The sequence below is a fragment of the Epargyreus clarus genome, unplaced genomic scaffold, assembly GCF_041222505.1.
Source record: "Epargyreus clarus isolate Ecla_fem2 unplaced genomic scaffold, WU_Ecla_fem_2.2 ptg000025l, whole genome shotgun sequence".
NCBI classification, from domain to species: domain Eukaryota; kingdom Metazoa; phylum Arthropoda; class Insecta; order Lepidoptera; family Hesperiidae; genus Epargyreus; species Epargyreus clarus.
The window spans coordinates 416,204-436,549 of record NW_027332232.1 but is presented as its reverse complement, the minus strand read 5'-3'; the positions used below and the strand labels follow the sequence as shown (position 1 = coordinate 436,549).

Here is a 20,346-nt window from a genome sequence, read left to right as displayed (position 1 = left end):
AATGTCAATGCTGGTGTAACAACTGGTTAACCCCGCTGTGACATGATTCTGCCCATATATATATTTCAGGTTTAGCGGGAAGCTGGTGGGATTAGGACCTTAAAATATATGGTAGAATGAGACGCAATAATGAGATTTATTTACTTTGTTGAACTAACTGATGTGATACAAAAGGCAGGCTTAATACTTAAAGCATTCAACCTTTGGGCTGTAAAGAAAATAATGAAAGTGGTACGAAGATAAAAGAAATAGTTATATAAGTAGATATAAAATAATAGCAAAAGAAATAAGTTGTAGTACAATAAGAAAATGAAGAAAAACGAGAAGGAAGACGAATAATGACATTCAGTTTTAAAAATGGGATGTAAAAATATATAGAAATAAAATGAATAAGAAGGCAAAAGACCTGTTATGTACCTAGTGAGTATGCACACCTTTTTTAAAAGTCCTGAAGTTCATTCTTCATAACCTCAGGAAGAGAGTTCGAGAAACGGATGGATTTGAAGGTGAAAGAGTTTTAAACCCAGAGTGGTATACTGGAAAAAAAAGATACCGGCTGAATTGATAACCACCTCTTTTTTGGAGTCGGTTAAAAAGCAAGATCAAGAGAAGATGAGGAACGAAGCTGCCGCTCATGGGAATCCGAGAGATACTTAAATTCTAAATTGCAGAAACTGAACTGGATCAATAAGAGAAAAGAAAAAAAAGAAAAGAGAGAATTATTAAACAGTTTCACTGTCTACACATGTCGCGAATGCACTTATATGAGGCGATACTAGCGCCTCTAGTGCCAAAAGAGGTGATATTTTGAGCGGGGTCAGTTGTCATACGTTGATCTAAAACTATGAGTTAATTTTATATTGTGTACAAATATTATCAGTTGATAACCGATGCGTCAGACTGTATGTGAATAGTATGAGAATCAGTATCAGTGTCATGCTCAGTCACAGTTTAATCAGGCGAGGCAAGGGGTGGCTAAAGGGGAGGTTGGAGGCCACTAGGGGCTGAGTCCCTGATATTCTGTATGACGAGTAAAATCATATGCATCCGAGGATGGTATCAGGCAATCAGGATGACAGGCTCTGTCAATACAGGGCTTATTATCAGTGTGTTATTTATGTTTGTGCGTGTATAGTCCAGTGCATTATATTATCATTTGAAATCAAAGACTTATTATTAGAAGTATTATTATAACTATATCTTCGTTATTCCACTGCTCTTGCTGAAGTCTTCGATCAGAATGCCGCTCTGTGTTAACTCGAGCGCCGCCATGATGTCATCCCCACTTCACATCCCCGCTGCATCTATGTTTGAACTGTATCAAATGAGTGACTTATTATTTCAAAGTACTATTATAAAAATGCGATATCGTTAACATCCAAGCTTCGATGGTAACACATTAAAATTTATTCGCCGTTCTCTGTATGAATTTCTTGGCGACAGAAGTTGAAGAGCGGAGCTGCGGAGAGACGATGGAGAGACACTTGAATTTACAATTTCAGGTATTCTGGAAAAACTGGATCAAAGAGGAAAAGAGAGAGTTTAGTAAATGAGACTGTCTTACGAATGGGGAGCCATTTAAGTTGGTGACGATCAGAGGAAATGTAAAGGAATTTACGTAGACAGAAAATGAGCCGAATGGATTGATAAGATGTTGAGAAGATCCTCATTTAAGTCAGAAGTACAGAACAGCGTAATCTATTATGGGGAAAACTAGGGCCTGTGTTAAATACTTTTTAGTAGCGACAGGAAAAAATCCTAGGTAGGCTTAGCGAACGTAACGATGCTATGATTGACTAAATACCAATGACTGTTTGTCTTCATTATCAATAAAATTGTATCCATACGTTATTGTAGTTTTATTTATCTTATGTGTTATATCGTAGACTACAAGCTTAGGGTTTATACGTAATACACTACTTTCATACGTAATACACTAATTCAGGAGACAGAAAGCAGTCCAACTGATGGTAAGTGGCTACTGCCGTCCAGGGACATCTTTAATCAAACCCAGATAGGATTAGAGTCCCACCTTAAGCTGGCCACTAAATGGCTGGCAATTAAAGATAGGATAGTAGACTAGTAGGAGATAGTAGTAGTAGTAGCACTTAGAATTACAGGTTTGATGACGTCATTATCAATTTGTTGTTAAATAAGACTTCATTGTTAATTTGCGTACGAAATAATATCGTTAAATAGTCAATAAAGGCGACAATATTGGTTTATTTTTTAATCTCGATTACTATTTTATCTTTGACGATTAATGTCAAATTTGCTATAATTAATTATCTGTGGTAAAGTCAATCTAGATTTGTCTATGGAAATTCCCGCCAATTTGAGTAAAATGTCAAATTAACAATCATTTTAAAATGTAAATTTATCTGTAATTTTTCGTATCAATCTGTCATTCAAATGTCGACTATCAGTCTTAAAAGTAGAGTTGGCAAATTCAAATTACGAAATGAAATCAGCAAGCCTTCGCGTATCAGTGTAATGTTCAGAAGACGCGGTCCTGGTAGCCGGAGTCGGGCGGCGGCGCCGGCTTGGGCTGCGCGCCGGGCACGTGGTGGTGGTGGCGCAGGTGGCCCGGCCGCCGCGGCGGCGCCAGGTACTCGAACATGCTCTGCGTGTGCTGGGCGAGCATGTTCGCCAGCTCGCACGCCACCGGCCCGGACACGAGTCCTGGCTTAGTATCTTACCTACAGTCACTAGTTAACGCTAGCGAGTCGTATTTAGAATTACACGTTTTGGTGGCGTCGCTGTTCATTTGTTTTCAAATATGACGTCATTTTCAATTTGTGTAATAAATTTCATTGTTTTGTTAATTAATTATACGGTAGTAAACCGAACTTAGGATTCCATGTTTGATGACGTCATTATCCATTTATGTATTTCAAGTCATTTTAAAATAATAAAACTGACAATATTATGGTTTATTTTTTTAATTTACATTACTTTTTTATCTATGACAATTAATGTTTAATTGGCTGTATTGTTAATAGTCCGTGAAAAAGCCATTCTAGATTTGTCTATGGAAATTCCCGCCAATTTGAATAAAATGTAAAATTTACAATGTCGTAAATTTGTTCGTAGCCATTTTTATGTCAATCTGTCGTTAAAATGTCACTATCTGCACAATGTCATTATCAGGGGTATTGTCAAATTCAAATTTAGAAATGAAACAAGCAAGCCGTCGCGCATCAGTGTAATGTTCAGAAGACGCGGTCCTGGTAGCCGGAGTCGGGCGGCGGCGCCGGCTTGGGCTGCGCGCCGGGCACGTGGTGGTGGTGGCGCAGGTGGCCCGGCCGCCGCGGCGGCGCCAGGTACTCGAACATGCTCTGCGTGTGCTGAGCGAGCATGTTCGCCAGCTCGCACGGCATCGGGTCCGTCCAGAAGAAGTCGTGGTTCAGCGCTGTGTCCGCGTCGTACCTGTTTATTTTGTAATATATTAGCAAAGAAGCTTCTCCCTTTTTTTCCCTCGGATGCGGATTGGGGGAAATCCAAATCCGATCTTTAAGGCTCGAGATGTCGTGTGAGCGTTCTGCACGCTCATCTCTTGAGGGACATAACTGAGAGGAGCCCCTCCCTCTCGGGACGTGGCTGGCGTTAACATCAGCGCCGGCCGACGTTGCCGGGCCGTGAATGTAATGCTTAACTCGTGACCCGGCACCGAGCGTCCAGAGGAACCCCGCGGAGTTTTAGTCGGTACGAGTCCGACATACCCCTTCCGCTCCCCCGGGCGGGAGAGTTCTGTCCTCAACACAACCCCGAGGATGGCTATCGGGGAAGGTTTTAGTGCGGTAAAAATGCCACATAACCCCATGTCGCACCGGATACCCTTTGAAGGGGGTAAGAGAGACATACTTTTCCAAGACGTTCATCTACCAAATAAATAAATATATGAATAAAGCTTTTATTGTTTCCTGAATTCTTACGAAACATGTCACCTTAGTCTATTTAGATTTAAAAATTTAATTACAAATATTGATTTAATATAATTTTAACAATATAATTTTAATTCATTTAATACCTAATTAATTTAATTTGATTTAATTATGATATTTATTTATTAATTGTCACTTTATTTACTTACAATCTATTTACAGAAGCTGATCTCTGGTAGGCAAAACATTTGATAGATTGATTATTACTGGTGGGCATTACTCCTTAAGGGTTGCAAACTAGCATCTGTGGATAACCTCAGATCTCTTATCTGGGTCTGATTACTGAAATCCATGGGCGACTAGCCAGTTACAATTAGGTGAACTACTCACTCGTCTGCTACTCCTATATTATCTATACATATAAATAAAATTGGAGTGTCTGTTATTAATATTGAAATAACCGCTTTTTACTACATGCATATGAATATACATACAGTACATACACCAAAATAATATTTTTTACAATTTTTGTCTGTCTGTCTGTCTGTTTATTCCGGATAATCTACGAAACAACTGGACCGATTTTGACGGGAATTTTATTGGCAGGTAGCTGATGTAATAAGGAGTAACTTAGGCTACTTATATTTTAGAACTACCTATGCCCCGCGATTGTTCACCTGCGTTAGATGTACTTTTCACCAAGGTAAAACTGTATGTATGTATATAAAAATATCTTACCTCTTAGCAGGATCCAACTGCAATAATTTGTCGAGTAGATCACAACCATAGGGATCCCTTACATAGGGTTTTAGTCTTTCCTGTAACCAAAATGTAATAAATAATGAAATTAATTAGTAAAGTTTGTGTTTTATTTCACATCATTTACAAAAAAAAAAAAAATTGTGCACAGGTATAGTCCACGCCAAACTTCTAGTCCGCTCTGAAGTTGTTGAACGAAGGTGTAGTCAGCGAGCCAATGTGGTCAAACTACAAGCAAATACTCCGTAGCGACAGTAAGGGTACACTACCACAGCTATGTATACGTGGGGGAGAATGGGAGAAATAATCATGATAAATAGAATTGTCCCCCTAATATCTACAATTTGTTGTTGCGATGCGACTCATTACTATATTCAGAGCGGACTAGAAGTTTGGCGCTGACTCTACTATGGTACCCAATTGTCCATCAAAAAGATAAAACAACAATTCTGTACACAACAATATTTTTAACTTGTGTACTATAGTACCCTTAGCTGATATGTGTACTGTACCCACCTTGACTTTCCTCTTCTGGCCTTTGGGCAGCTCCATCTTGTTGTACAAGTCCAGGTTTTCCACTCCGGGCCAGACGTCCGGAGTACACGAGCCACATAGCTGAGAGATCAGGATGAGCTGCTGCTGCTCTGTTGGGCCCTGAAATGGTACAGGATTTTCTTATAATACTAGCTGACCCGGCAAATGTTGTGTTGCCATATAAATAAAAAAATGTTAAGGGTGAACAACCCTTGTTACTTAGGGGGATGAAAAATAGATGTTGGCCGATTCTCATAGATACCGGATAAAAACAAAAAATTTCATCAAAATCCGTCAAGCCGGAGGAGTATGGCAACGAAAACTGTGACACGAGAATTTTATATATTAGATTGGAGTAGTAGACGAGCATGTAGCTCACTTGATGGTAAGTGGCTACTGCCATCCATAGACTTTTCTAAATACCACCAGATCAGATTAGATTTCAACCTGAGGTCGACCACCCTGCATCACGCTTGAAATATGTGTAGTGGTATCAGTGGTAGTGGTTCTCTTCTATTCGCAAAAAGTACATAACTTGGAGGCCACCTACACAGTCAATTATAGTGTGCAATATTGTGAATTGTGCAATATTATTGACCGTTTAGGATTAATATTGAAAATTGCACAATGATTAACCAAAAGTTTAAGCAAGTTTTATTTTTATTGCACCATATTGTTCCATAGCATCATGTAGGGTCATGTAGCATTGTGTAGGGAATTGCGCAATATTTTTCAGCACAGGGAATCAATACTATTCTCTAACTGAACACTAAAACATTGTGTAGGTCATATTATAGTACAATATAATTGCTTGTTTGGATTCAGAGCGCCTTTCAATCATACTGTACAATAAATAGTATTGTACAATGTTATTGTAGGTTTATGGGGCGCCTTACTTGCATAATAGGAGATCTTGTCCACATCTCTGCCATGATGCATCCAGCCCCCCACATGTCCACTGGAGGGCCATAGTTCCGGTCTCCTGAAATACAAATAATGTAGATTATAAAATTTCTGATTTCACATCAAAGTTTCAACAGTAACCACAAGCAGTTTAGACTGCTGGCTGTTGTGAGGATTTTTTTTTTATAATATAAGAGTAGCAGACGAGCATACAGTCCACCTGATGGTAAGTGGCTACTGCCGTATGGACATCTGTAATCAACCCCAGATAGGATTAGATATACCTACCTGAGGTCGGCCACAGATGCACCGCTACCCCTGAGGACTAAGCTGGAACGCCTTGGAAAAGTCTGTCTCTCTTACCACACCCTTCAAACCGGAACACAGCAGCGCCTAACACTGCTGTTATTAGGTAGAAATAGGTGTGGCGGTGGTGCCGCCGGAGTCGAACCACAAAGGGTTCTACCACCTTCATTCCTGCATTCCTGAAGTCTGTCAGGGTTGTCAGTTAGACATGTCTGGTTTGAAGGTGTGTATTAGAAATTAATTATCATTGGTTTAAGAGGTTAAGGACAACAACGCATCCACTGTCCATGGCACTAACCACACAGAAAAAATCTAAGTATCTATCAAATCATCAATAAAATACATACCTAAAAGGAGCTCTGGCGGTCGATACCATAATGTCACTACCCTGTTAGTATATTTATTAACTTGTCCAGACTTCGCCACGCTGAATGCCCGCGCTAGACCAAAATCAGCCAACTTTAGAATACCATTCTTAGTTATTAACACATTTGCAGCCTTCATGTCTCTGTGCAGTATCTTGTTGCTGTGTATGTAATATAAACCGTTCAGAAGCTGTTGCATCACCTTCTTAATCTCTCCCAAGCTGAATTTCACGTTTACATTAGACAATAACCCCGCCAGATCATGCTCACAGAAGTCGAAAACTAAGTAGAAGGTCGATCTGTACTTATTATGCAATGTTGCCTTCGTTCTACATATTTCGATTAGATTCACGACGTTTTCGTGTTTTAAAAGCTGTAAGATCTTTATTTCACGTAGCGCTGTGATCGGGAAGCCCTCTTTTTCGTTGTCCATCAAAACTTTTTTCATCGCAACGAATTTTTTGTTACTGTTCCTTGCACGGGCTTTGAACACTTCTCCGAAGGTGCCTTGGCCGATTTTAGCGACTTTCTCGTATTTAGACGACTCGTCGCAGAAGGGGAAGTCGAAGTCCTCGATGTATTTCTCTTTTTCCCTCATGTTTAGGATTGTGGAACTTGTGCTGAGGACTGGAGCGGGCTCCCGCGGAGCGCTCACCGTTTGCATTTTGGACGCAATTTTGGCGGTTTTTAAGCAACTTAGGGAAAAATTAACTTATTACTACATCTAATCACTTTTTAATAAAATTATAATAACTTTTATTTGTTCCCAATTCTCAAAAACAGACACATCACATCATTGTCAAACTGAAAATGACTTTCTTTGTTGTCACGACTGTCAATGTAGAATACTTTTTTTATCAATTTGAGCAAGATTATTCATTACATTAATCCAAAAACAAATAATGTAAATAAGTACGATTAATTTGTTAATAATTATTATCTATAAATTAAATAAGTAACATTTTTTCGGAATGTAATCAGTGTCTCATTTCATTAAATAATATTAAGAACATTTTACTAAAAACCGGTAAGTATCCAAAACCGGTACTTAATTTCCTAAACTAAAGCAATAAGTCACAGCACTACAAACTGTCACATTCTCCAGAAAAAAACAACAGGAATTGTAAATATTTTTCCAAGATTGTTTTGCCGAATTGTTTTAGAAATACACAAAATAGTGTTGATCGATGGCCAAAATCAGAATGGAGTTCGCTTTGCCGTGTGAATAGTTGTTATCAAACGGCACCATTAATTTATAGTTGTCATAAGTAAAGGCTTTTTATATCGTTTTTCTAACCTTGTTTTCGTAGTTTTGCGCGCGAAAATCACTTAAAAGTTTGTTTATGAGTGAAACATTGTGGAATACGGTTTAAAAAGTGTTAAAATATTGTGTTAATTGGTGGATTAAATGCGGTGTGTTATTCTGGAAATCGTATCGCGATATCGCTGCGATCTGGCGTATACTGATTCTGTACAATGAACCTTATGACTTAGGTAATAAAGTCGATTTTATACTCAAAATTGGAAGTGAAAAAGCGATTCTAGAATACGGACGCGCGAACTAAAAACGATACAGCGGTTTATTTAAGAAATACATTTTTAAAGTAATTTGTTGTATTTAAATTTAATAATATAGGAATTAATTAACAAAGTTTTTGAATACTCCAAAGAGTATTTTGGAAAAAAATATATCAATTTTGGTAAAAATAAATTGCCGCCAATTTTATTTTATTATAATAAACTTTAAAAACTTTTATTGATGTTAGTAAACAGTCTTGTGAATTGTGCAAGCATTTTTAAAGAATTAATGAATGTAATATTTTTTAAATAACAGGTCAACAAAATAATTTGAGTAAAAAAAATCTAACTTTTTATTTCACAAATCTATTTAAATAATTCAGTAGTGGTATAGAGATATTCAATAGTATATTTTTGGGAGTGACATCCTTATCCTTACTAATATTATAAATCCCAAAGTAACTCTGTCTGTCTGTCTGGTTGTCTCTTCTTCACGCCTAAACCATTGAACCGATTTTAATGAAATTTTGTACAAAGATAGTCTGAGACCCGAGAAAGGACATAGGATAGTTTTTATCCCGGAAATCCCACGGGAAGTAGGGATGGCAATCTAACATCCATTAATCGGAAAATCAATCTTTTGGACCAAAAAAAATTGATTATTTTAATCGATATTAGTAAGAATTGAATCGTAAACTATGCATTTGATCAAGTGATGATCTTTAGCAAAGTTGTTGTTTATTCCAATGAAGGTACGAATTTTCAGTTTTATGTATGTTAGTATGTCATATTATTTTCTTTTAAACGCGGGCGAAGCCGCGAGCAAAAACTAGTGGGCTATAATGTAAAGCAACCTGGTTTTTATATTCATACTAATTGTGCCATTGTCATCCTATCACTGTCCCACTGCTGGGCAAGTGCGTATTGATACACTTCACGTACCTATGAGATCTTTTTATAATTTTTTAAACCTGCATACATGAGAGATGTATGCAGGTTTCCTTACGATGTGGTCCTTTATTGTTAAACTAAGTGATAATTAATTTCTATTATGCACATCATTCTTGAAAAGTCAAAGGTGCCTGAGATTCCAACCTCGGACCCCGAGATCGAGAGACAGAGTTTCAACCACTAGGCAACCACTGCTACATACTAATCTTATCTATTATTTTGAAATTTCAGTTTCAAACAAAGAATCATGGTGAAAACATGCTGCGTCAAAAATTGTGACATTGGACCTAAAGGGAAAGTTACATGCTTCAGGTGAGTGGAAAATAGAATTAATAAATTACCCTTAGAAGGAAGAAGAATAAATTACCCTTTGTGGTCCAGAGGCACAACCGCCACATCTATAGCCTTACAACAGCAGTGTAGCGCTCCTGGGGACAGGGTAATGGAGACACTTATATATCCACTTAGGGTCACTTATAATCCCTTATAGTCACTTATAGTCCTCAGGTAGGACAGCAATCCTATCTCAGATTGATTACAGATGTCCATATAGCAGTAGCCACTTACCACCAGGTGGAATGTATGCTCGTCTGGTACTCCTATATATATCATCATCATCAACCCATCATTGCTCCTGATCGCTGGGCACGGGTCTCCTCTCAGAATAAAGATTGGGCCATTGTCTACCGCGTTGGCCAAGTGACTATTGGTAGATGACACAAACCTTTGAAAACTCTTTTTTATTTTTATTTCATACTTTTAATATGCACTTCTATATTGTTAAAAAAATATTATGTAGAAATAGCCTCATCATCATCATCATCGACCCATTACTGTCCCACTGCTGGGCACGGATCTCCTCTCATGTTGAGAAGGATTAGGCCATAGTCCACCGCGCTGGACAAGTGCGAATTGGTAGACTTCACATATGTTTTAATTTTTTTTTATAAATCTCTCAGGTATATAAAAAAAATTCCTCACGATGTTTTCCTTTACAGTTTAAGCAAGTGATAATTAATTTCTAATACGCACAAATAACATCATCATCAATAAAAATAATCAATAAAATCATAACATAATTTCCGTTCCTTCCAGATTTCCTAACAGTCGCCTCCTCAAACGACAGTGGATTGACGCCATCGGCCTTACCAACAAGTTGACCGCTAACTCGACGATATGCATCAAACATTTCCAAGAAGATGACTACGATATCGTCAGAGGACGGCCACGGTTGAAGGCTAGAGTCATACCCAGTGTTTTTAGTGAAACGGTAAGGTATTTTAGGCTTTACCACCTTTGCACTACCTTTGTACCATTAGCTTTGCAAGATGGTAGAACCCTTTGTGGTTCAACCGGCACCACCGCCACACCTGTCTCTGTTATAACAGCAGTGCTGCTGTGTTCCGGTATGAAGGGTGTGCACATGGACATCTGTAATCAACCCCAGATAGGATTATATATTCCTACCTGAGGTCGGCCACACATGCGCCGCTACCCCTGAGGATTAAGCTGGAACACCTCACACGTTTACTTCAGACATTGGTACATCCATATGTCGTTATCTATCCATATTCGTATATCTCTCTTACCACACTTATTGCACTTTTATATATTATAACACTGCTGTTAGTAGGCAATTATTAGTCTACCGGTGTGCTCTGAACTTGACAGATGGCGTTGCACAATTGATGTTATATTCTGAATCTACGTGAACAAAGTCGCAGGCACAACTTTTCTAAACTAATATTATAAAGAGGAAAACTTTGTTTGTTTGTTTGGTTGTAATGAATAGGCTCACAAACTACTGGACCGATTTTAAAAAATCTTTCACCATTCGAAAGCTACATTATCCACAAGTAACATAGGGTATATTTTATATGAAATATATATGATAAATAGATTTTGAGGCGGTACAAAGTTTACCGGGCCAGTTAGTAAATAATAAATTCTTTGAATCAGTTGCAGGAAGAGCCACAAGAGTTACCCGACGCTGGCGACACCTCACCGAGAATTTTAGACGAAGAAACAGACACACAAACAGACGGACATTTAGCGAATAATATACAAAATAAAAAGGATTTACAATGTACTAGTGATAAAGATACACATATAGATAATAAAAAGAATCATGAGGCAAATGAGAAACATGAGAGTGACGAGAAATCCGAGAATAATCATGAGGGACATGAGAAATGTAAGGAGAAATCTCATGAGAGAGATGAGAAAGTTAAGGATAAATCTCATGAGGAGAATGAGAAATGTAAGGATAAACCTCATGAGGGAAATGAGAATGAGAAACAGGGGAGTGAAATGGAGATTGGGGATAAACAGAAACAAAAGAAAAGTAGACCGAACGGTATTCTATCGAAGCGGAAAAAGAGAAAAAATAGTGAACAATGCTTAGAAAGGTATGTTTTTATATATCTTATATAAAAAATTCTCGTGTCACATGGACATCTGTAATCAACCCCAGATAAGCTTAAATACCTACCCGAGGTCGGCCACAGATGCGCCGCTACCCCTGAGGAGTACGATACGCCTCGGATAGTATGTCTCCCTTACCACACCCTTCAACATTACTGTCCCACTGCTGGGCACAGGTCTTCTCTCAGAATGAGGTGGCCATAGTCCACCGCGCTAGACAAGTGCATATTGGTAGACTTCACATACCTTTGAAAACTTTATTTTAAGACTTTTCAGGTATGCATGTTTTCCTTCACCGTTTAAGCAAGTGATAATTAATTTCTAATACGCACATAACTTTGAAAAATCAGATATGCGTGGGATTTCAACCTCGGACCCGTCGATCGAGAGGCCGAGTTCCTTAACCACTAGGCTATCACTGCTTTTTTTCATATTATAGCGTTCTTATTATCCTATATATAAATCTCGTATCACAGTGTTAGTTACCGTACTCCTCCGAAACGGCTTTACCGGTTTTCAACAAATTTTATATGCATATTCAGTAGGTCTGAGTATCGGCTACTATCTATTTCTCATACCCCTAAGTGATAAGGGTTGTTCACCCTTAATATTTGTTTTATATGGCAACAACATAAGATACTGGAATAATATAGAGGGTGTATTTTTTTTTCAAAATGAACTCGTTCGATTCCCGGTTAAGGAAAAAGATATTTTAAAAAACTAATGATGCAGTTTTAGTTTTTATCAAATTCGGCCTCGTAACCCCTTTCAGCATTTTTCGCTAATCCTTATAGTTCCGGATTTCGCCCTGAAGGCCCGTTCGAAAAATGCTGAAAGGAGTTACGAGGCCAATTTTGATTAAAACTAAAACTGCATCATTAAATTTTTAAAATATATTTTTCCCTAGCCGGGAATCGAACGAGTTCATTTTGAAAAAAATACACCCTTTATATTATTCCACTGTCTGATAGAGTCGCTTATAGATAATGATGATGATATTTTCAGCATACCAAAACCAGAACCAGCAAACATTAATGATGATTTGAACGCGAAAGACATAGAGGATATCCTAATTAACTATCAAATCAAGCAAACCCGTCCCGTACACAGCCTGGACACAGAAGATAAGAGCACAGAACAGCAGAGAACAGAAGAGAACGGGGAGAAGGACGGCGAGGTGAAGGAGAACGATCCTGTGTTTATAGAAGTTTCTGTGCAAGGTATGTTGTTTAAACGCTTTCTACACAAACCCACACTAGGATTCCCTGTATCGTGGGTGTTATGGACACACACACAGACGAATACTCAAACACCCATACCATTTTTTTTTTCTTTTTGAAGGGGAAACCTTCAAAAGGTACCCGACGACGTGGGAGCGACGCCGGGTTATGTGGGATTTTTACCGCACTAAAACCCCCCGGTGGCCGTCCTTAACTTGTTGGAGAACTCCGGGATCTCCAACGGAACACAACCGGAGTCCTCCTAGCGCGATGCCCAACGGGCTCTACCCTGGGGGATCGTTCGCTCCTCCCACACCATCTGGTGTTTACGACGGTATGCGACCACACATACCGCCGTCCTTCCCGGGGTCGCTTGCTGGAGGGTTCGAGCTCCCACTCTTGCCGCCCGCAACCCCGGAAGCCCCCTTTTGTTGCCTCTTACGACAAGCAGGGGATACCGTAGCCCTGTTCTAGTCCCGGAACTACAGGGACAAAACACCTATACCCTATCTAAATTCATCATTCAGATATCTGTCTGACCGGGGATCGAACTCAGAAACCTTTGCGCGTCAGACCGGTATGGTGACCGCTCCGCCAGGCGGCACGTCACGGATGTTTAAAGGAGGGTAGTGTTTTGAAGGTGGGAACCCTTTGTGGCTCGACTCTGGCACCACAGTCACACCTGATTCTGTTATAACAGTGTTAAGTGCTGCTGTGTTCTGGTTACAATTGTGGTAAGAGACATACTTATCCGAGGCGTTCTAGCTTAGTCCTCGGTTGAGATTCTTGTGGCCGACCTCAGGTAAGCATCTAATCTTATCTGGGGTTGATTACAGATGTGCATACGGCAGTAGCCACTTACCATCAGGTGGACTGCATGCTCGTATGCTACTCCTATATTATAAAACTAAGTAAATATTGTAAGAAACAAAAACCCGTACGTACGTATAGTCCGCGCCAAACTGCTAGTCCGCTCTGAAGTTGTTGCGAGCAGGTGTAGTCATACAATTTGCTATGGCGACGCGATTGATTTCTATATTCAGAGCGGACTAGCAGTTTTACGCGGACTGTACGTACGTATATATGTATGTGTGTATGTATGTATGTAAATTTGTATGTCCGCGATTTTCTCAGACACTATTATTATATTGTTTGTTGTTTTTAGGTAGAGGCGATAGGGCAGGCAGTCCGCGCGACTGTCTGATGGTGCTGGAGAGTGTGGAGGTGGAGCTGGACCCTTCCACTTTCCTCACGGCGGATGGAGAGCATCCTGACGCGGACTGCCACGAGACCGTCGACCTTGATGATGATAATGATGAGGATGATAGGTGAGTTTGTCGAATGTTTGTGCGAATATTGGTTCAAATATTGTGCAAATGTTTGGGCCAATAGATGATGATAATGACGAGGATGATAGGTGAGTTTGGCAAATGTTTGTTCAAATATTGGTTCAAATATTGTACAAATGTTTGGGCCAATTGAAGTTAAACTGGTGATGTTTGTGCCAATATTGCATCGACCTTGATAATGATAATTTGGCAAAGGGAGATGTGGCGACTTCCCGCTACTCGTCAGCAGATGGCGCCACGGTAATGATGAGAGGATGCTGTTTGGGTTTGGCATATGTTTGTGCGAATATTGGTTCAAATGTTTGTGACAATATAAACAGTACAGTGGTGAATGCGCTAATACTTGGTGCAAAGGTAAGTAGTATTGGATATAGATCTTACCATTTATTGGTGTAAAATACAGATAACTCTGGAGAGGATTGTGTCAATTGTAGTGTAGATAAGTTGTGCCAATCCTTTGTGCAAATATTTGAGCCAATATAAGTAAATGGATGTCGTTATAGATTGTTGGTGCAAATGTTTGTGCCAATGTCCTCGTGATTCGGAAATTACAAAGTCTACCTAAAGGTAAGGTCACTGCTACCTATGGGCATCTATGAATACCTTCCAAATAGTATTGGAATGATGGTGCTGGAGAGTGTGGAGGTGGAGCTGGACCCTTCCACCTTCCTCACGGCGGATGGAGAGCATCCTGACGCGGACTGCCACGAGACCGTAGACCTTGATGATGATAACGATGAGGATGATCGGTGAGTGTGACGAATGTTTGTGCGAATATTGGTTCAAATATTGTGCAAATGTTTGGGCCAATAGATGATGATAATGACGAGGATGATAGGTGAGTTTGGCAAATGTTTGTTCAAATATTGGTTCAAATATTGTACAAATGTTTGGGCCAATTGAAGTTAAACTGGTGATGTTTGTGCCAATATTGCATCGACCTTGATAATGATAATTTGGCAAAGGGAGATGTGGCGACTTCCCGCTACTCGTCAGCAGATGGCGCCACGGTAATGATGAGAGGATGCTGTTTGGGTTTGGCATATGTTTGTGCGAATATTGGTTCAAATGTTTGTGACAATATAAACAGTACAGTGGTGAATGCGCTAATACTTGGTGCAAAGGTAAGTAGTATTGGATATAGATCTTACCATTTATTGGTGTAAAATACAGATAACTCTGGAGAGGATTGTGTCAATTGTAGTGTAGATAAGTTGTGCCAATCTTTTGTGCAAATATTTGAGCCAATATAAGTAAATGGATGTCGTTATAGATTGTTGGTGCAAATGTTTGTGCCAATGTCCTCGTGATTCGGAAATTACAAAGTCTACCTAAAGGTAAGGTCACTGCTACCTATGGGCATCTATGAATACCTTCCAAATAGTATTGGAATGATGGTGCTGGAGAGTGTGGAGGTGGAGCTGGACCCTTCCACCTTCCTCACGGTGGATGGAGAGCATCCTGACGCGGACTGCCACGAGACCGTGGACCTTGATGATGATAACGATGAGGACGATCGGTGAGTGTGACGAATGTTTGTGCGAATATTGGTTCAAATATTGTGCAAATGTTTGGGCTAATAGATGATGATAATGACGAGGATGATAGGTGAGTTTGGGAAATGTTTCTGCGAATATTGGTTCAAATGTTTGTGTCGATTGAATTTTCACTGGTGATGTTAAATTTAATGTTACTGGAGGTATATTGCGACAATCTTTCGTGCAAATGTTCGTGCTTATATGCTGTGTGTTATGCGCTGTTGTGTTTCAGTTCGAAGGGTGTGGTAAGGGAGACATACTGTCATATAATTGTGTCAGCCATTTAATGGCTGTCATGGTGTAATTTACGCGGAACAATGCCGACATGTCCAGTTAAGTGGTGCAAAAACACGATATCGAAGAAAAAGTGCGGAGAAATATCGTTTCATTCGTAAATAATCTAAAAACTACATTTTTTAAATATTTTTCAAACCAGTTTTGAGAATTTCAATTGTCAAAGCTGGTTACATTTTCTTGTTAGGAGTGAGTAATCTTTACTAATCTATGCTCCTATATTATAAAAGAAACTAAGCCATTGAAATTGATTACAGGAAGCAAGACCCCATAAGTCTACTAACATCGAGTGATGAGGACGACGTGATCATCCAGGAACCCCACATCGACACCGTAGAGGTATCGAATTAAATCAATTTAATTATGTAATTAGGGACCATATAATATAGCAGTGATAGCCTAGTGGTTAAGAAACGCGGCCTCTCGATCGAGGGGTCCGAGGTTCAATTCCCAGGCGCGCCTCTCCTGACCTCTGATTTTCAAATTTATGTGCGTATTAATTATCACTTGCTTAAACGGTGAAGGAAATCATCGTGAGGAAACCTGCATACCTGAGATTTATAAAAAATTATAAAAAAAGAAAAAAAAATCTCAAAAGTATGTGAAGTCTACCAATACGCACTTGTCCAGCGCGGTGGACTACGGCCTAATCCTCATTCTGAGAGGATATCCGTGCCCAGCAGTGGGACAGTAATGGGTTGATGATGATAATTGGGGACAATCCGCTTGGCGGAGCAGTCACCATACCAGTCTGATCCGCGAAGGGTCCCGGGTTCGATCCCCGGCCAGATGAATTTAGGTTTCTGTTTCTGGGTCTGGGTCTGTATGTCTCTGTGTGTGTCCATGGCACCCACGATACAGGGAATCCTAGTGTGAGAGTAGAAAGCGTTTTTTTGTTTTTTTTTACCACGCTTTTATTAACTTAATCTGTATGTATGTATGTAACGGAATCTTTGAACGCGATTTTTACACACTTTGAACGGTCCGATTAATTTAAAATTTTGAACAATCGATGGCAATACAAGATTTTAATAATTCTATCCCATTCTCCTCATCAGGATCGTCAGGAATCAGAATTGACGAATTTCCTCGGGTGTTTTTAGCGTGGTTTTTAGTTTTTAAACTATAATTATTATTAAACCCTTGGATGTCTTTTAGGTATCAGATGAAACTGACGAAGATGATCTACCCCTCGTGAAACTGATCAAGCGCTCCAAAAAGAAGAAACTCTTCGACAACTACGAATTCTTCTGCGTGGACTGTCAGTACAGCACGACGAATAAGCACGAATACAAGCAACACTCGGCGAAACACTCGACGATCATCCAGGTTTGCCAAGTATGCGACTACACGTCGGCGAGTAAGACACAATTCGCGAGACACAAGCGGAAACACAAGGAAGAGAGACGGTACAGATGCCATCTATGTGATTACAAAGCAAGGCATAATATGAGCTTAATATATCATTTGAAGTCTCACCGGGCTCTCAATATATCGAAACGGGGTTACAAGTGTGATAAGTGCGGTTATAAGTCAGATATTAAAAGTGCAGTGTTGAAACATGTGAAGTTGTGTTCACCGAATGTAAAGTGGTTCTCGTGCGATCAGTGTGACTATGAGAGCAGGCGGCAATCGGATTTGAGGCGACACAAGAGCACGAGACACGAAGAGGACAGTGGGGAGGAGTTTCGACCGTAAAAGGTAATTTGGTGGTAGAACCCTTTGTGGTTCGACTCCGGCACCACCGACACACCTATTTCTACCTAATAACAGCAGTGTAGTGCTGCTGTGTTCCGGTTTGAAGTGTGGTAAGGGAGACAGACTTCCGAGGCGTTCCAGCTTAGTCCTCAGGGGTAGCGGAGCTTGTGGCCGACCTCAGGTAGGAATATCTAATCCTATCTGGGATTGATTACAGATGTCCACGGCAGTAGCCACTTACCATCAGGTGGACTGCATGCTCGTCTGCTACTTCCATACATAAGTCACTTTGAATATTTTTGTATTTACATTGTAATTTTAAAATTGTAATACATAAAAATATATGTAAATTTAAATTTTAGTAAACAATCGCCTAATTTGTTGTAAATTAAATAAGTTTTGAGCCATTATTTTAAGCAATTTTTGTATATAAGCAGAGTATTTAGTATTAAGTTAATTAAAATATATTTTAATTAGAATATAGATAGGTTGATGATGCGTAGTCCGCGTAAAACTGCTAGTCCGCTCTGAATATAGAAATGAATCGCGTCGCCATTGCAAAGGATATGACTACATCTGGTCCTAACAACTTCAGAGCGGACTAGAAGTTTGGCGCGGACTATACCACCTTACTTTTAGAATTACAATGACATACTGGCATAATGGCACTTGAGAGAAATTCATTAGACTCGAGCGTGTTCTCTTCAACTCAATCCGACATAGACACTACTGCCATCTAGCGGAGGTTATGGTAAACACAAGAGGTTAGTCAATCTGGTCTTATAACAGCAGTGTTAGGCGCTGCTGTGTTTTGGTTTGAAGGTTGTGGTAAGGGAGACATGCTTTTCCGAGGCGTTCCAGCTTAGTCCTCAGGTAGCTGCGCTTCTGTGGGCGACCTCAGGTAGGAATATCCTACCTGGAGTTGATTACAGATGTCCATGGGCGGCAGTAGCTACATACCATCAAGGACTGCATGCTCGTCTGTTACCCTATATTATAAAAAAAAATCAGGGGTTAAAAAACTCGGCTTCTCATTGGAATGTGTGACGTTCGAATCCCAGGCAACCATCCCTGATTTTTCAAACATATGTGCGTACATTGATATACAACTAATAAAAATCGTAGATTGGTTATTAACAAAACAATCGGCGCCGTTTGGTGGCACTTATCGCGAGAAATGCACACTACGAAAGTATGAGGTGCGAGTAGGACGGCGCGTCTAAATGAATGTGCGAAAAAGATATATACATAGTTAGGGACGATTATCCCGTATTTCATGTGCCACTTGTCGAATAAGTATGACCTATCTACGTTTTTAATAGTGGTATATCAATGTGTGCGTATTAGTGACATGGGGCTCTTCAAAAAAAGGTGCAAAAAGAGCTCTTCAAAGCCGGCGATGCATTGGCGACTCTTCTGGTGTTGCAAATGTTCATAGGCGACGTTGACTACTTTCCATCAGGTAGCGCGTCTGCCTTATCGTTAGGTTAAAGTATAAAAAAAGAAAAAGAAATTAATTATCACTTGCTTTAAGTGTGAAGGAAATTAGGAAACCTGCATAAGGGATGTTAAAAAAATGTTCTTAATGGTATGTGAAGTCTACCAATACGCACTTGTCCAGCGCGGTGGACTATGACCTAATCCTCATTCTGAGACGCGTGCCCAGTGGGACAGTGATGGGTTGAGGACTACACGACAGTGCATCGGATAGTTTGGCATTTTTTAAGTGTTGTTTGTAAATAAGTCACTTTGAATTTTGCACTTCGTCATGGTAATTCTAAAAGCGTGAAATAAAATGTAATGTTTTTAAAGTATTGTAAATATTATTTGGATAATTGTAAATATATTCCATCCATTACTATGTTTTTATTGATTTTTTTTTACCTTTTTGTTTGTTTAAAATGTTAATGTCCGCGTAAAACTGCTAGTCCGCTCTGAATATAGAAATGTATCGCGTCGCCATAGCAAATTGTATGACTACACCTCGCAACAACTTCAGAGCGGACTAGCAGTTTGGCGCAGGCTATAATGTCCTCAGGAGTGATGTGTGATCGGCTTCAGGTGGTACATACGACAGACTGCCATCAGGTGGACTGCATGCTACTCCAATTTTATATAAAAAAATACTGACATAGGAAGATAATAAAACAGAAATTTTTTGAAGGTGATGATAGAATCCGCTGTGGTTCGACTCCGGCACCACCGTCACACCTATTTCTGTTATAACAGCAGTAGCGCTGCTGTGTTCTGGTTTGAAGGGTGGTAAGAGACATACTTATCCAAGGCGTTCCAGCTTAGTCCTCAGGAGTAGCGGCGCATCTGCGGCCGACCTCAGGTAGGAATACAATCCTATCTAAGTTTGATTACAGATGTTCATACAGCAGTAGCTTCCCGTCAGGTGGATGGCATGCTCGTTTGCTATATAATGTACTAGCTGACCTGGCAGACTTTGTACGGCCTCAAAATCTATTTATCAAATATATTTCATATAAAATATAGCCTATGTTACTCGTGGATAATGTAGCTTTCGAATGGTGAAAGAATTTTTAAAATTGGTCCAGTAGTTTTTGAGCCTATTCATTACAAACAATCAAACAAAGTTT

The 20,346-nt window shown here is 39.6% G+C and overlaps 2 protein-coding genes across 3 annotated transcripts; one reads left to right on the top strand and one right to left on the bottom strand.

Moving 5' to 3' along the window:
- Window positions 1-3,190: 3,190 nt before the first annotated feature.
- Cdk9 (Cyclin-dependent kinase 9) lies at window positions 3,191-7,574 on the bottom strand. The gene is made up of 5 exons (XM_073087173.1): window positions 6,734-7,574; window positions 6,074-6,159; window positions 5,160-5,297; window positions 4,623-4,702; window positions 3,191-3,429 (listed from the first exon to the last, which is right to left on the bottom strand). Exons 1-5 carry the CDS (start codon window positions 7,413-7,415, stop codon window positions 3,213-3,215), a joined length of 1,203 nt encoding a protein of 400 aa, XP_072943274.1. The 5' UTR covers window positions 7,416-7,574; the 3' UTR covers window positions 3,191-3,212.
- A 260-nt stretch (window positions 7,575-7,834) lies between these two features.
- LOC140752814 (uncharacterized) lies at window positions 7,835-19,608 on the top strand. 2 transcript variants are annotated; one of them, XM_073087167.1, is made up of 8 exons: window positions 7,835-8,015; window positions 9,452-9,532; window positions 10,316-10,490; window positions 11,186-11,628; window positions 12,650-12,864; window positions 14,030-14,192; window positions 16,303-16,384; window positions 17,204-19,608. In XM_073087167.1, the coding sequence occupies exons 2-8, from the start codon at window positions 9,468-9,470 to the stop codon at window positions 17,741-17,743; spliced, it is 1,683 nt and encodes a 560-aa protein (XP_072943268.1). In that variant the 5' UTR covers window positions 7,835-8,015; window positions 9,452-9,467; the 3' UTR covers window positions 17,744-19,608. The 2 variants fall into 2 exon arrangements, with proteins under 2 accessions (XP_072943268.1, XP_072943267.1); XM_073087166.1 differs by having other exon boundaries at window positions 11,180-11,628.
- Window positions 19,609-20,346: the final 738 nt, after the last annotated feature.